Source organism: Podarcis muralis, chromosome 5, assembly GCF_964188315.1.
Source record: "Podarcis muralis chromosome 5, rPodMur119.hap1.1, whole genome shotgun sequence".
Taxonomy (NCBI): Eukaryota; Metazoa; Chordata; class Lepidosauria; order Squamata; family Lacertidae; genus Podarcis; species Podarcis muralis.
In genome coordinates, this window is record NC_135659.1 from 33,005,061 (window position 1) to 33,022,025 (window position 16,965).

Sequence of the window (16,965 nt, forward strand, 5' to 3'; positions counted from 1 at the left end):
TACTTTAAAAAAAAAGTTCTAAACTTCTTTCCAAAAAATAATTTCATATATTCATTTCAAATTATCTTTAAAACCATTCATGTGACATAACACAATTTTAGTCATGCAACATTTTAATATTGAAAGAGGAAGCCTGTTGATCCCTAAATATATGTAACACACACACACTTTGCTATTATCTGCAGTGAAAGATGCCATCTATAGTCCAGGACTGTAGCCAAAGTGGCATTTGGGAGTCTGTTCAGAAGTGCCCTGGGTTGGTGAAATGGGAAGCAAATTTTTCCATTGGGCTAGCACAAGCCTCTTGCACGAGCCTAAATAGCTTGCTCAGTCCTGGCACTAATCTACTTTAATCAATCACGTGGTCAAGGAAGTGAGAAAGTCAGATGATCTGCACTGAGACTTTTATTCTCTGCCATCCCTTCAAAGATGACTGGCTGTCAAAAGTGATGATGCCACACATTTATTTAGAATATTTGTGCACAGATCACAACATACATGGGTGTTTAACTTGCATAGTACACACACACACACACACACACAGACAGAGAGAGAGAGAGATTGTAATAAAACTTCGAAGTGGTTTACAAGGAATATTAACTCAGTTAAAATAATTGAAAATCCTCCAAACTTTGTTCCGCAGATATGTACATTGCTAACAAGCAATGGCATACCTCTTCATCCCATTCTTCGTGTGAAAGCATGGCAGCCATTTTGGGTGCTGCAATCTCACCCCAATATGTGCCATTTTTGACGTTTAGCAGCTTTATTTTGCATTGCTCTGCATCACTTTTTAAAAAAATATTTTGTGGGTCCCCCTCACTTTGCTAAAAGATTTGAAAACGGTGCATTTCTTTTGCCCAGTGATGGACAAAAGAAGAAGAGTTTGGATTTGATATCCCGCCTTTCACTCCCTTTAAGGAGTCTCAAAGCGGCTAACATTCTCCTTTCCCTTCCTCCCCCACAACAAACACTTTGTGAGGTGAGTGGGGCTGAGAGACTTCAAGGAAGCGTGACTGGCCCAAGGTCACCCAGCAGCTGCATGTGGAGGAGCGGAGACGCGAACCCGGTTCCCCAGATTAGCAGACTACCGCTCTTAACCACTACACCATACTGGCTCTCCTGTATCTCCCATGTTTAAACTGAGAGGCAAAAAAATGAACCTTTGCCTCCTGCAGGAAGACTGTTCCATGTAAATAAAGCTGATGTCACCAAGGATTCAAAACACATTTGAACAAGGGCTTTTCCCCCACCACACTGTTGTGGCACCTCTCAGGTAGGTGCCATTGCCTTTCTAAGAGAACAAGGGAGAGGTTCATGGTGAGTTCTGGCACCTTTTTTTCTAGAAAAATAGCACTGATTTGAACCAGCCCTTAATTTTAAGTCTTTCACAAGGAATGAATTGGCAACTTCTGTTTTCTTAATTAAAAGCAAACAAATCTGGCATCTAAAATTAAGCACGAAGCGAAATAGAGTGAGTACCTATCCTAAAAAGGATTTAAAGCAAGGATGTCCAAAGGGGCTCAATCAACTATATTGGGGTTAAATCCTAAAAAAAGCTCAACAATTTTGGTTGGTCCTCACGCATGTTCACTTCATCAAATCTGGCCCTCTTTGAAAAAAGTTTGGACACCCCGATAAAGGTTTTTCTGAATAATACTAGTGCTAGGGATTGCTCAATGTATGCAGAGTTCCTCTTCCCAAAAGCGTTGCAGGATTTTAATATCCTCTTTCATATTTCATATCGTCTATTACTCATAGTAATTAGCACTTCCTTGTCAGCTTTCCAGCTGTTACCATGTTAATGCCTCCTATTTGGCTCCTTGACTAGACGTATGACATGGTTTTCAGGCAGGAAGAGCTCACGGGCAGGGCTTGCCGAAATTTACCACAGATGAGGCATTTACGTTCCAGAAACCCATTCTCTGAGGATGATAACAGGTCTAAGATCTGATCGGAATATGGTGGCTGATGGATTTACTTTGATGCGTTTACCTTTTTTAACCAAATCAATTTTTGTTAAAAGTAAATCCATCAGCTGTCATTATTTAGATGCATTGTGATCTTGTGAAGGGCAAATTGTTTCTCAACTTCTACAGAAAGAACGGAAGCTTGTTTACAAGATGAACCAACACCAATGTGGGGCCTAAGGCGTAAGGTTTAGATAGATCTCCATTATCTGCTTTTTGCATCGTTCACCCATCTCAGCTCCCCACTAAGCCGCCAAGGGACTTCAACTAGCCACAAGCAAATGTAAACCCAATAGCAGTCTTCCTTTACTACATTGTCGATCTTGCTAACCATTAAAACCTTGGGGCTTGAGAGTGGAAAGCAAGAAGGAACGTAGCAGCTTCCTCAGAAGAAATGCCTTTCTTTTACACCAGAATTGCAACTGCAGAAGAGGAAAAAGGAGTCAAATGTGGTTTCCATAAATGAGAATGAATATAGTAATAATACTAGATGCTGGTTACTTCCTCCTATCTCACTCTACATGGAAACAAGACTAGGGCTGTGTAATTGCTAGATATTTGAAGCCTGTTCCTTCCTTCAAAGAATTCTGGACACTGTAGTTTTACCCTTCACAGTTTCAACCCGCCCCCCCCCCAAAAAAAAACCCATTAACAAACTACAGTACTCAGAATTCTTTGAAAAAAAGGATGTGGCTTAAAGTGTAGCATGTCTACAGCCCTATTTAGATGCAACTTACAAGTGTGTTTAAGGTTGTGTTTAAGTTTATAACCAGTTTTTGATTTTCAAAACACTTAGATCTAAATAAATACAAAAAGTGGAGAAGCTTACTCAGGGTTTTTTGTTTTTTTTTTTGTCTTTCGTATTTAGATTTCTTATAAATGTTGGTTTCCCTCAATCTGTAGCAGATAACTGTCCACACACACTGTGACACATGCAGAACCAGCCCTGCTTAACAGGCAACGTGCAGCGTCCGGGCGAAGCTTCAGACAGCATCCCAATCACCAGAGGATGGTGGGAAGAACTTGGGAGTCAACCCAGGTGGCTCTTCACCATTAAGAAGAAGGCAACTACCGGAGCTGCAATGGTTTTGGAGTCAGGCTTCCTCTGTCTCTGAAGGGTGCCATTGCAATACACACCAGAAGGATTTTCCCCCTATGAGGAAAGGTTCCAGCATTGGGGACTTTTCAGTTTAGAGTAAAAGCAAGTAAGAGGTGAAATGACAAACGTTTATAAAATTATGTGTGGAATGGAGAAAATGGATAGAGGAAAGCTTCCCCCCACTTTCTCATAACACAAGAATTCATGGACATCAATGAAGCTGGATGTGGGAAGATTGAGGTGATATGGAGGTACTTCTTCAAGCAACTGCATGTTTGAACTATGGAGCTTGCTCTCAGATGGCTTTAAAAGAGGACGAGATAAATTCAACAAATCAACAGCTACTAGCCATGACGGCTATGGGCCAATTCCTGACTGAACTTCCTGCTTGCAATGCAGCCAGCTTTTATGCTCTGGTGGTGGACCCGACTGATCACTGGCTCTGTCAGGTCCGTCGCTGAAGCAACCGCTGGCCAACTAGAGCCATGACTGACCTGTTTTAAATTTCCATTTCCGGCAGGCAATCTCACTAGCTCCTGCGGCTGGCTGAGGCTGGCTGTGGCATCAGCTGGTTGTGAGGGCAGGTCCACCTCACCCACCTACCCCAGCTATCTAGCGACCAGGCTGCTATTGCTACCACCACCTGGAAAACAGGTGTGTGGTCTTTCTGCTGTGAAGACAGGATGTTAGATGGGTCATAGCCCTGATCCAGCAGGCTCTTCCTATGTTCCCCCTTCCAACTGACATTTTCCCCCTGCACATGGATATCCGTTACTGGAATGAGGTGATAATGCCATTTAACGCCAGCAGTAGAATTATTACATATCGGTGTCGTGATGAATTACTGTTGTTCAACATTCATTTTCAACACATACAACATCTCTCCTATAGCTGAACAAATTTAAAGCTGGAAGAAATAGGTTCTGGGAGTAGCTATACAAATATGCAAATACGAATCTCACGAACGGGAGCCAGCTAATAGACTTGTCCTTCAGGGTGGAGTCTTAAAGAAGACTGAACTTTCTTGTGCGCCAGTTCTGCCTTCAGTGCTCGCAAATCAGAAGCTGCCTGCTTCCTCATCTAGAAGAAAAGATTCCAAGGTTGCAAAAGGAAGAATGAAATTAGAACCTTCGTATTATTTTATAGATACAGTTCAACCTTTATGTGGATTAATAACCATTTCCTTGTTCTTTCATCTTTCAAGCCCAATGAGTTAAAGGATGAACCATTTTGGTTTGTTTCTGGCATATTAAGGTCACTAGTAATGGCAAACCCTAGTGTACAAATTACATCATATTCCCATTAATGAGAGTGGGAAATGAGGTGAAGAAATACCACAGATTGTACTGCAGATCTCAAAGTGGTATGTTTCTGTTCCTGTGATTTTTCTGACCACAAATTGCCAATTGTTGTTGTAGTATTATTAGTACAACACCATAAATGTTGTAGTATTATTAGTACAATACCATAAACACATTTTAGAGGGTAGTATTAGCAAAAGAGGTCCCTGAGCTACATTTAGACTACTGAAAAGCACACACCATCTTGGTACTCCATGTTGGCAGGCACAATGTTTAAAGCAGAGATACTAAACATGTTTGGATCCCAGGCACATTTTGAATTTTGAAAAAGTGGTACAGGCACAGCGGATGTGAGAAAACATCATGTTCTCTCCCACCCTGTGTCAGCTGCATGTTTTCTGTTCCACTGCAATTCATCTTCTGCTGAAATCTACGCTATTCGTCTTGATGTCTGCTGTGGCAAAATTATTTGTGTATCCTATGCAATTATGCTGCCCATATGCTATTCCACCCATCATTTCAGTGCAAATGAAAGGCAAGATGAGTGGTTTGCTAATCAGTTACGTGCCCTTTGCCAACTGAAAGCAGCAACCACCACAGTGGACCCCAGTTGTATTTGCTGGTTCCAGACATGGGACGAACAAGTAAAAAGCTATATTGCTTTTCTATGTGGTGTAGGACATTCCCTGGTACAGCATCACAAACTTTCAGGTTCCTATTCAAAGAACAAGGGTTGCGTATTTGCTTTTTGAAAAATAGCCTCTCCTTCCTCCTAAGTGGAGTAGTGGCTGCTTACAGAAACACCGCTGCTATGGAAGCAAAGTTAAAGTTCAATGTTTTGGTGAACCAGATCTCAAATATGACCATGTGCTTAACTCCAGGGTGAACACCCTTTAGTCCTCAGCTCCATAGTGCAATGAACTCAGAATATGCCTACAGAACAAAAGCAATTGAAAAGCAAGATAAGTTATTTCCCTTGACCTCCAGCTCTCCAGTCTTAAGCTACTGAAGAGCCAAGTGTGGTGTAGTGGGTGATGTGTTTGACTATGACTGGGGAGGTCCAGATTTGATTCCTCACTTAGCTCTCAAGAAGCTATGAAGCTATCCCATAGTTACTTTTTCTCAGCCTAAGCTTTGTAAGAGTTATTCTGAGGATAAAATGGGGGATTGGGATGTATGCCACTTTAAACTCCTGGAAGCAAAAGTGTGACTTAAATGGTATTTTTTTAAAAAAGAAAAACACTAAAAGGTATGCTTGAGATAAAAATCTAAATATAATGTTTACATTCTTCACTTGGATATAAAACAAACTAGGCAAGTTAGTGTGTAATACCTTAATTTCTATGACAAGCTTCATTTTTGCATTATCAACCTTTCTCCTTAGTTGTTCAATTTCATGCTGCAGAGTGGTGATCTGGATTATTGTATTATTCTAGAAGAAACATCGTATAGATCAGAGTTAACATACATCCTGCACTTATTAATATCACTGTCTGTGCAAATTGTCCAAATCTGCATCTCTCCTTAAAATTATATGATTTAGTCCCTCAGCTCCTGTTGTATCACCTTCCACCCAGAAACATACATAGTGCAGAACATCAGGGCTATGTCTCATACAGTTACTCAAATGGTGGACTGATTGGTCACATGGCAGGTGAGGCCATGGCCTCACTGTATTAACATAAAATAATGCAATTCTGCATGTGAATTTACTTCCATGCTTAGTTGGTACACACCTGGCAGACCTTGCTATAGCTGCCCTAGACTGACCCAAGCCCAGAATAAACTTGTCCTGTCCTTCTCCCCATGAGACTTCTACCTATTAAAAGGGACAAGTGAATTTGAGAGAGAGAGAGAGAGAGAGAGCTCATGTGCAGATATGGGTGCTTCCAACGTGAGTTATTTTCCTGTCTCTCCACACCTCTTTGTTGTGAGAGGGCGTGTGCTGGACTCCATTTGGGGACTGGGGTAGACAAGAGGCTATTTTCTGGAATCAAGGGATCCAGTTTTGTCTAATATTTCTCCGGCAAATGAAGGGAAATGGGCAAGGAATCTTGTGGTTTGTATTTTGATTGTACTGCCAGTTTTAGACTCTCCCATCTCCCCTTTTGATATCACACAGTTTTGAGTCTGAATCTGTGACTATATACGTAATAAAATTGAGTATTAATTTCTCCTTACATCTATTATTTAAGGCAATGATTGCATCTATCTATCATCTATCTATCTATCTATCTATCTATCATCTATCTATCTATCTATCTATCTATCTATCTATCTATCTATCTATCTAGTGGCTTTCCTTCACCCAAACAGAAGAGACAGTAGTCATAGATGTCACCTGGCATCACAGCTACTGCGCTTTGTAAAGGAAAATGGCAGCACCATTACCATAAAGCAAAACTAACACAACAAGTGGTAGCTGAAATGGTTGAAAATGAAGATAGAAAGCTGTGAGAAACTAAATCACGAAGTTCCTGGTGCTACCATCTGTGTAGTAGCGAAAATGGTCAAGAATGTGTTTCCTTTACCCACTCAGAGTGTGCTCAGATAATCACATCTTTCTCTACCAGAATGAGCAAGAAAGAACACCAGCTCCTCGACTAACATTCTAGAAAGTTCCAGAGTTCCTCCGTGCAAATGCAGAACTCAGTTGTGAGAATGAACAGAGCCGACAAAGATGTTGTCTTAACGCATGATCAAAACCAGGAATGGAGAACCTGTGGCATTCCAGATGTTGTATTCCGATTCCCATCATCCCTGACCACTGGCAATGATGGCCGAGGCTGGTAGGAGTCCAACAGCATCTGGCAAACCAAAGGCACCCTGTCACTGCTGTAAACAGAAGGTAATCTGAAGGGGGGGGGGAATCATTCATGCCTTATAACTGGGATATATAACTGGGATAAATATTGGTTTAACAGGAAGATAACTTGAAAGATGTAAACAGGAGGAAGTTTGCTACATGAGAAAAGGCTGAGACACAAGCAAATCCTTTGGTTCTCAGAGTAATTAGCAGAACTGTGTTGATATCTCAAGGGCATGATTCATATGGGAAGGATTTAATTAACTTAAAACTGTATTCTCACGAGTTTCATTGTCGAGCCAGCGAGAAAGCTATTTTACACACACAAAACAATTTAATTACATCTTGGAGTTGAATCAGGCAAGCAGTGTGTTATGCCAGTTCAAATTGAGGGGGAAAGAGCCTGCAGAGAAATTTCCATCTTTCCTGTTTGTAAAGCTATGATTTTTGGCAAGGCCACGTTGTTACAATGCTATGTATTAATTTACATTTCATCTAGTTTGGGGGACTTCTCTCTGTCTCTCTCTACTGCCATTATAGTATTTGTCTTCTAGTGCAGGTCACTATCAATTTCCATTATTTTCACATTCTAAACACAATGCCTTGGTACAGAAAAGCTTGCATGGGCAACCTGTGGTCCTTCTGAAGTTGTTGGACTTCCATCAACCCCAGCTGTCATGGTCAATGGTCAAGGATGAAGGCAGAGAGCTGTAGTACGACAACATCTGAAAATCCACAGCTTGCCCATCCCTGTAGCTGTACCTGACTACCCAGGTAAGTGTATGTTTAGGATCATGGCTTGAAAGTTAATCTGCGTGGATATCATTTTCCTGTGCAAAAGACAAACAGTCTGATACAAATATTCCCGATGAGCGTGTTCCGTTACGGAATTGAGCCTTTGAGATATAAAAAGTAGCTCAATTTAAATTATACAGGCAGGGATTATGTCAGATTAGTGAAGGAAATTATTAAACTCTCTTCTAGGGTTATTATAAAATCTGAAGAGTACTTATCTGTCTAAATGGCATGAAGAAGCTTTGATTTTATGGAAAGGGGAGTAAAGACTGAATAAACAGCATTTACCTTTGAATTAGCAACCTGTGTTAAATTATTTCGTTTTTTCCTTATATCCCTAGCTTCTAGCTGCATCAACAATTTCTGGTAGTGAAGTTCTAAATCTTCCCGCAATTTATTTGAAACTTCCTCCAAGGAAGCTGTGACTTTTTTAGCTTCAAAATATTTCTTTTTCCAGGAATCACGAGCTGTACGGGGGAAACCAGAGCACAGATCAAAACGATATTCTCAATGGAGCAAGTCTATTCAGGTTTTCAGACCCTGTTCAGTTCAGTGAGGCTTAGTCCTAGGAAAATACAGGATTGTAACTTAAGAATCAGAATAGTAAGCAATATTGCTCTGTTCGAACATAAACCAAAAATATTAAGAGTTGAAAACATTGTATAAATTTTAACATGCTAGGACAAGTGCCACGGCTTTCATACAGTACTTAAAAAAGATTAGCTGTACTCTAGCATGTGGAAACCCAAACTCTCGAATGTGTGGTTTGCAGGAAGGTATGAGGCTTCGCTTTAACAAAGATAAAGAAGGGGTATAAACTGAGAGACATCTAAGAAATGGTCCAATTCTGATGGAAACCAGGGTGCTAGATGACACACTACCATGGAGGGGGAAGCAAAAGCAAACCCACCTCCAACAATGATGCTATCTTCTAGCTTTGCTAGCTCCTCAGTCCTCCACCACCTCCACTCAAGCAGAAATAAAGTTATTCTTCCTTCACCTTCTTTATTCCCTGGGCTCTGTCCCTTGACCTGTCAAAACCCACTAAACCACACCCGCAACCAGCCAAAAGCTACCTTGGTTTTTATATACATAAAGCAGCTATGCTTTGTCAATGTATCGCTTGGACTTCCCTTTTTCCAAGACATTGCTTTGGTGACTCCCGAGACAATGGAGGCCAATGCAAAAGCTGCCTTTTCACCTAAGTACAACTTTTAAAAAGCAGAAGGTGGGGTGGAGGGGGGAGACTTCGCCATTCGGTTTTTTTCTGGCAACTGGCCTAAAACAAAACAAAACAAAACAAAAACTAAGGAGGTGGGTGTGGGTGTGTCGATAACACCTCACCAGATATCTCAGCCTAATAACACATACCCTGGTATCTCCTGAGTTTGTTCTGTTCCAGTAAGCTCCTCACTTTTTTAACCAGCTCTTCTCTAGCCCTTTCCAGGTGCTTTCGTTCTGCCTTGATGTGTTGCAGTTGTCTGACCAACTCACTACCTGAGGAAAAGAAACCTCAAGATTAGTATACTTGTGCTGGTTAAAAAATGCGGAAAGCCCAGGATAAATAAATCTGAGACAGGAGCGCCTCCGAGAAGAACAGAAGCCCGGGTCTACAGAAAGATCTGCAGTATTTTAGGGGTCTTTGGTGTGGCAATTTGGAGCATCAGATCCCTGCCTGCCTCCCAAGATCCATGCACACAGCCCACAGTAACATTCTGCCCGTTTCTGTCCTGTACGAGATGCTAGTTCACAAAACTCCACACCGTATGAAACAAATCTTTCTCTGTGACTTTCCCCTTCAGGTACCTCAGACATACCATCTGAAGGTGTCACTGCAGCAATTCCTCTTGAGGGGTGGGTAGGGAATTTTAAAACTTGCAAACACATATTGTGTTGCCCAGGCTTTCCCCGATGAATACATTTCTGCCAGGACGGTAATGTTTTAATGCTTGTATTTTTGCATAGAGATTTTGAATATTCAGCATTTTAGAAATGCTTCTAAGTAAAGAAAACGATGCCTAAATGCCTAGAGATTAATGAGACCAGGCATGTCTACTGGGAACCTGCCACTGCATAGCTCCTGTCAAAAGCAGAAACCGTGCAACATATGAGCAATTACAAAAAGTCTGCACTACTCCAGAGAGGTGTTGTGGCTAGTTGGACTAGGACCAGGGAGACCTGGGTTCAAATCACCTCTCAGCCACGAAGTTTACTGGGTGGCCTTAGGCCAATCATGCTCTCTCAGGGTAACCTACCTACCTCAGAGGATTGTTGTGAGATTGAAATGAGGAAGGGGAGAACCATGTATTGACATGGTTGAGTTCCTTGAAAAAATAGTGCTCTATATACCATATTTTTCTGTGTATAGCACGCTCCCATGTACAAGACATCCCCTGTTTTGGGGGACTCCAACTTGAGAAAATGGGGGGGGGGAGAGAGAGATTGTATCTGTGTATAAGACGACCCACAATTCTGAACATAATTTTTAAATAAAAAACCCTAGTCTTATACATGGAAAAGTACGGTATATATACTGTATGTGAAATAACAAATATAAGTTCTATGGGGATTGTGCTAATTGTATAACAAAACACTTCGTCTGTGATGTGACACAGACGGCTGGATTAATTTAATGATGTAAAAACTGAATTAAGCCAAATTATCCTCCCTCAGGGGCACTCGGTCAAAGGAAAGGCAAGCACTGAGGTTGGGATTAGTGTCTTTGGAACATGCTGGCAATGACAAGTGACTCCTTAGAGGCTCCCCGACAACGGTGTTTGCTTAGACAATGCATGCACTGGGGTCACTTACGTTTAAGCAAACTCTGCCTCCTACTTCATAAGAGAGCCAGGAAAAGCCTGCTGCTGTCAACTAATGCCATTTTTAACTACAAAGTTGTTGCACACCCTCAAAAATGAGAGTGGTGAGAGGGGTCCTAGCGCATACTTTGTACTTGGTTTCCTTGGAATGAAGGTCCCTAGAGAATTGTCATTTTTGTGTGTGTGTTATAAGGTTTATCTACACACATGTATAAGCAGAGCATGAGATTCAAGGCTTTTCCTGCTTTTCCCATTAGGTTTCCAGAGGCTTTGATTTCTGTCAAGTCATATTCACACCATACGTTGAAAAAACATGGCTTCCCCCCAGAGAATGCTGGGAAACATAGTTTACTCCTCACAGAGCTTCAGTTCCCAGCACTCTAAACTATGAATGTAAGACAGTGATCTCAGTCCTGACCTAGCTTTTTCGCAATCCGTTTCCATTCTGCTGCAGTTTGGCTTCTGCTAAAACCAACATTTGTTAATCTTACTATCCACTATGACTGAAACTAATTACATAATTAATTCCAGTACATTTCAGAAACAGCAAAAACAATACAGAAAACAGTGTAATTCTTTATGTGACGTTTATGGACTGAAAAGCAGCAGCGAAAACTGCTCGCATTCGCTTGTGAGATTTCCGTGCCTGATCTCAGATGAACCTGTGAATTAGGAGTGACTTCTGCTGTTGTTTCCATTTCCAGCAGAATTCTGTGACATCCCTACCATTAACTATGGTGCCCAGGAAGGTGTGCTTTCAATGTATGGTGTGGATGTGTGGGTCTCTTGCTGTCAATCTTTGTTCCCTTTTGCAGTCAGGCATGATCTCGCTAGGTTACGGGGGAAGACTTTAACCCCATAAGATCTCTTAGAATGATTTGCTCACCCTCTGTTGGAAAGATTCCGCTGGGAACTTCAGCTCTGTTTACAGACAGAGCCAGAAGAGGTGGAGTAGGAGGCGAAATATACTGGCTCAGATGTGCAAAGTCATTTAGGTTATTTTCATCAGTCTAGGGACCAAATGAAAAGGCATGTCAGCTTTTACTGCTTTCCCTACAGTACATGAAATTGGAGAGTCTATTTATATCAGTCTTAAAAGGAAGGCTAACTCAAGTGACCTTTTAGTGGAAAACAATAGTTACCTTCAGGGAACCCTGTCCACAACCTGTCTGGCTAGGAATCCATATGCCTCTGCCACTGATCTCTGAACATTGCAGAGTATCGAGGGCATATTTCATGGCATGCATCTGGCCCATGTGTTCTGATGGACAAACAAGCTGAACTTCAGCATTGCCCCAGATAGTGGGGTAGGAGAGCTGAAAATAATGCCAATATATTTCACATCTGCCAATCCATGAGCTGCTTTGGTTTCAGATAGCACATGAGTACACAAGTCTAAAAGCCAGGGCCACAAAGTTTCATGGCCCTCTAGCAGCTATTGTGGCTCGGTTACCAGGAGTAATGTATTTAGTGTTACCTTTACCTGGAAGTGTATACTAACCAAACTAAACCTCCTAGGATTATTTTTTAAAATACAACCCAAAAATGCACTATATTGGGGTAGATTATTTGCAAAATATGTACATTAGCCAAAACAGGATATTTCACCCTCAAATGTTTAAGGATATTCATGAGGATTTATGTCTCAAAAAATGTGAATTGCTGCAGAAACGTGGAAAACTGAATTTAATATTTTATAAAAATGAAAAACTGAGAGAACCAAAATTTACATAGCCCTCCGTTCTTATTTCCAACTAAATATGTATAGACTTGGTCTACTCCTTGGTACTTTGGTACTGAATATATCTCTGTGTATGTGTACATATACATACATACGCAAACATTATAAACCCACATGCATCTCCAATTGCTTGTAGCATATGTGCTACTTCAGATGTATGGCAAAAGCGCTTGTTTCATGAGCATTTGTCAAGAGTGGGTAAAAGTTATTCTGCTTCAACAACGAAATCTTATTGCAATCAACAATCCAAAAGAAAAGAAAAACGAGCTCAAGTTACTGAAACGATTTCAACCAATTTCAACTACCTTATTTATTTATTTTGCTAGGCGTTTGGCAACATACCTGGCTATCTTGCACGCTACCGGTGTCAGCCATAGACTTGGCAATTCCAGGATGCTGTTGGCTAAAGATGAAATTAAAGCACAGTGCAATTACATTAGAAACAATAAATAATTCCAAGGCGCTGTTGGCTAAAGATGAAATCCAAATGCAGTGTAGTAATTACATTAGAAACAAACCACCTTAATTAAATTTGTTTAAAAGGCTGGTGGGATCTAGCAAATATAGAGTGCTGGGGTGGCAGATTACCAATCTGAAAACGGGGTGCTGAAATTAGGGCGCGGCAGCTTGCTGGTAGCCAACTGGACCGGTAGCAAACATTCCATGGAAGCGCTAACCTCACACACAGGAAATGAGTTGAAGAGAACAGGTTCACAGGTTTAATTATATTTGTCTGAAAACTAATTAAAGTGTTTGCTTTTTTCTCCATTATCCAACATGTTGGGAGCCCTTAATGCAACTTTAATGAAGGGCAGCTAATACTGTCAGCATGACAGCTTGTTTATTTCAAGTGTTTTTAGCCTTTATCACAAAGATATATAAAGAAATTTCTCTGTTTCGTTACCTCCTCATTCTGTGTGAATAGTCCATGTCTCTCTCCTCCAATGATTCTGGGATTCCAGAATCCCCTGTGGTGTGTCTTCCCATTCCAATTCCTGTCAGGTTACCTTCGTTTTCTGTATTTGCATCCAGCGCAATAGGAGCTTCTTCTACATCAGAGGTCGGGGGGAAAATTGTTTAGCTGTTTTTAATGGTGTGTTTTAATGTTGTAACCTGCCCTGGGACGTTAGGGTGTAGGGCGGGTAATAAATAATACCTAATATTAAATAATATTTCTGTTTCTATATACATGTTTTTATTTCTGCCATCCACCGCCAGAAGCAATGGCTTGGCGAAAAAAATGAGTGTGTACAGATTCTGGGCATATCCGCCTGAAGCAAAAAGGGAAATTATCAACGCAAAGTCAAGAATGCCAGTTGGCTCACAGGCAGGATACAGAAGGAAGACCCTGAGATGAAAGAAAAATCTAAGGGCAACTGCCAGTGTGTTTTAATAAAAACGTGTCCAGCCCTATCACACAGGAGATTGTAAAATGTAGGAAATGGGAGGCAATCTGGACAAAAGTGCGTATCAGCCGACGGGCACAATACATTTCCCCTTTCATAAACTGCTGTAGTTTGCAATGTCCAACCATTTCAAGTTTCTATTTTTTTCATCTAGGTTAGGATTGGTGTCACTCCTGGCTTCTAATTAGGCCTGATGCAAGCAAGCGGATCTTATCACCTAAAGAACCACCAATGTTTACTACCGAAAAGCTGTCCTCGTGTGGCTTCTGGACCAGTTCCGCAGACCACTGAGCTTTATTAAATAGTTTAATGCAAGTTACTGTAGTTTTCCGTGTATAAGACACCCCCGTGTATAAGACGCCCCTGTTTTTGGGACTCCAAATGGGGGGAGATTGTCAAGAGTTGTTAAGGTTTTCTTTGTGGGGGGGAGGTGCCAAATATTACTCAGCTGCCTCATTGCCACTGCCAATCCCACGCATCGCCAGAGCCACCAATCGTCTGCCCGCTCGCCGCCAGCAGCCACCAATCACCCGCCCAATTGCCACAGCAGCAGCCAATCAATAACAGCCCTTGCAGCAGCCACCAATCACATGCCCAATCACCGCTGACAATCTCCTGCTCGCACCTGCTACCAATTGCTCGTCCCCCCTCTGCACTGTCCGTGTATAAGATGACCCCAAATGTTTAACATTATTTTCTAATTTAAAAACCTTGTTTTATACATGGAAAAATACGGTTAAGTGCATTATTTATTAAATGCTTTCATGCAAACCAAAGGGTTGGGATTCAGATTGGCTATTCCGTAAATGGAAGGCCTCCTTCTGTTGATGGAAAGCTCTCAGATCCCGTGGAAGTTCCTCAAGTAGAGGAAGGTGGGAGGCAATCTTTGCTTATTCCTCTGCCCCTTGGAATCCTGCATGGTGCCTCTCATGCTGTTCCAGGTGGCTGCCCGAATCTCCAGAGCAGCTTTTTCAGATAGATTTGGTTTTTAAAAAAATGCTAATGCAAAATACAAATAAACTTTAAATGGAGTGCTTAGTGGAGCAATGTATACCTTTTTTCTTCTGTGTGATGTGATTGACTTGAATCTGGTTCTTTCCCTCTTGCCCTCGGTTCTGATTCATACGCAAAGGTGCAACAGAATCTTTGTATTTCTTGACCTTTCTAGGAGTATTTTGCTGCCGTTCTTGAGCTTGGCTGAAAGACTTTCGCTGAGGAATTTTCACCGATGTGGATTTTCTTACGGAGTTTTGTCTCTCAGAAATTTTATCTTGGAATGTATAGGGAGATTTAATGGATTCCTTTAGCTCTCTGTTACAACTAATTTCTCCTGGAGGCGGTACATAATTATATATTAGGCTATATATACTTATGAGAGTTGTGTTAAGTTGTAGATTTATCACATATTATTATAAATAATCATATTTAACTATAATAGTCATGTTAACGTAAGTAACGTGAACTGCTTTATGCACATTTTGAACTTTTTTTTGGTAAGCCACTTTAAGTTTATTTTATTTCTAAGAAAGCTGGGTATAAATTTTCAAAGAAATATATACCCATTAAATAAAAATTAAGGGTTTTTTTTGGTAACAAGTGATATTGTTGGAACCTTTGTTAAATTAAAAAAGCAAATGTTACATATGCTACAGTCTAGGTAGGACCAAAATACAAATAAATATCAGGAACTCATATTGCAAACAAGTCGTTCTGATTTGAATTCCTCCCCCCCCCCCCCCGCCCCGAAACCTTAAATTTGAACGAAACCAGTCTGGACATATGATTAACTGAACAAGGGAATGGCAGTTGTGGCAAATGAAGTTTCAGGGAAGAAAAACCTGATGGAACCCAAACTCTAGCAAAACTGTTAACACCAAAAAAGCACAAAACCAGATTAGTAGATGGGAATCCTACTGCTAGCATCATCAATACAGACAATGAAATAATGGCCAGGTTAAAGATGCTTAATCTCCCTCTCAAATAAGGTATGGTGGGGCAGGGGGAGAGATCATTTGCCCTCTCCTGACACAACAGGCTCCAAGCCTTGATTGTGGAGAAAGAAATTAAAACTATGCTTTCCTCCTCATGTTGTTGAAACTCCTCATGGTTTCAAACAAGGTATAACTTGTCTGATCTTAATATGAAGTGCAGCTCTTGCTGGAGGAGAAATAATTGAAAACTATTTTTTAAAAAAAAATCAAGAGGAAAAGAAATATTTGTGCTGTCCTTGCAATTTGACCTGAACTTGGTTGTTATAGCAATTAAGCAGCCTTGATATATCTCACCTTCCCTTCTTTGTGAATTATATTTCTCTTTAATCCTTTCGTTCTGTTCTTGCTTAGAGATCTGTGTTGCAGGGAGATCTTGAGCACTTCCTTTTTCAGTTTCGTCCCATCCTATTAAATTATTTTTATCCTGAGTTGGGCTGAGATGATGTTTCAAGGAACTCTCCAAAACGTTGGGGTTCTGTCCAGCTTCACGATCTGGAGCTGATACGTCAAGTGGTCTATGATATGATGTATATGCACGTATATAGTCTGCATTGCTGTGATGTCTTTCTGGAGTTGACGATGAAGATGAATAAATACTTTCTACTCCAGGCAACAAATAAAGTTCTGGATGAAATGCCTGAAATGTACAGCAAGTTAATCTGAAATAAATAATATATTTTTAAATAACATAGCTTTGCTTTTACACGAAAATTGATGTAACAATATACGTACATAGGGAGGAGCAAACGATTTGAGCTTCAGTTCTGTTTCTTGCTTTGCTTTCACCTTGGAAGTTAACAACAGAAACAACGTTATCAAAACAGGATAGTGCCATACCATTCAATTTGTATAGCATCTTACATTCCTGAAAGCCAGAATATAACATTTTAAAAAAATGCTATACTCAAAACTTTTGTGAATAATGGAAAACACAGAATATCTATCTTGGGAATTCGGCTAGATAGTTATGCCATTTTTTATTTACAAAGGCTTATAAATTCTTTTTCACTTTGGTAGTTTTATTTTTATTGTTTTAT

General features: G+C 40.7%; 1 protein-coding gene across 2 annotated transcripts in view; it reads right to left on the bottom strand.

Moving 5' to 3' along the window:
* Positions 1 to 3,183: 3,183 nt before the first annotated feature.
* The window catches only part of SPATA1 (spermatogenesis associated 1), a 30,073-nt gene continuing 16,291 nt past the window's right edge, over positions 3,184 to 16,965 (bottom strand). The window contains exons 6-15 of one of the 2 annotated variants that reach the window (XM_077928528.1): positions 16,661 to 16,714; positions 16,223 to 16,565; positions 14,992 to 15,207; positions 13,436 to 13,580; positions 12,874 to 12,934; positions 11,677 to 11,800; positions 9,343 to 9,468; positions 8,260 to 8,438; positions 5,704 to 5,802; positions 3,184 to 4,149 (exon numbers count right to left, since the gene is read on the bottom strand). In XM_077928528.1, the coding sequence (XP_077784654.1) occupies positions 4,045 to 4,149; positions 5,704 to 5,802; positions 8,260 to 8,438; positions 9,343 to 9,468; positions 11,677 to 11,800; positions 12,874 to 12,934; positions 13,436 to 13,580; positions 14,992 to 15,207; positions 16,223 to 16,565; positions 16,661 to 16,714 (1,452 nt within the window). In that variant the 3' untranslated portion in view covers positions 3,184 to 4,044. Of the gene's footprint in view, positions 4,150 to 5,703; positions 5,803 to 8,259; positions 8,439 to 9,342; positions 9,469 to 11,676; positions 11,801 to 12,873; positions 12,935 to 13,435; positions 13,581 to 14,991; positions 15,268 to 16,222; positions 16,566 to 16,660; positions 16,715 to 16,965 lie in introns of both variants that reach the window. The other variant, XM_028732941.2, reaches the window with a different exon arrangement.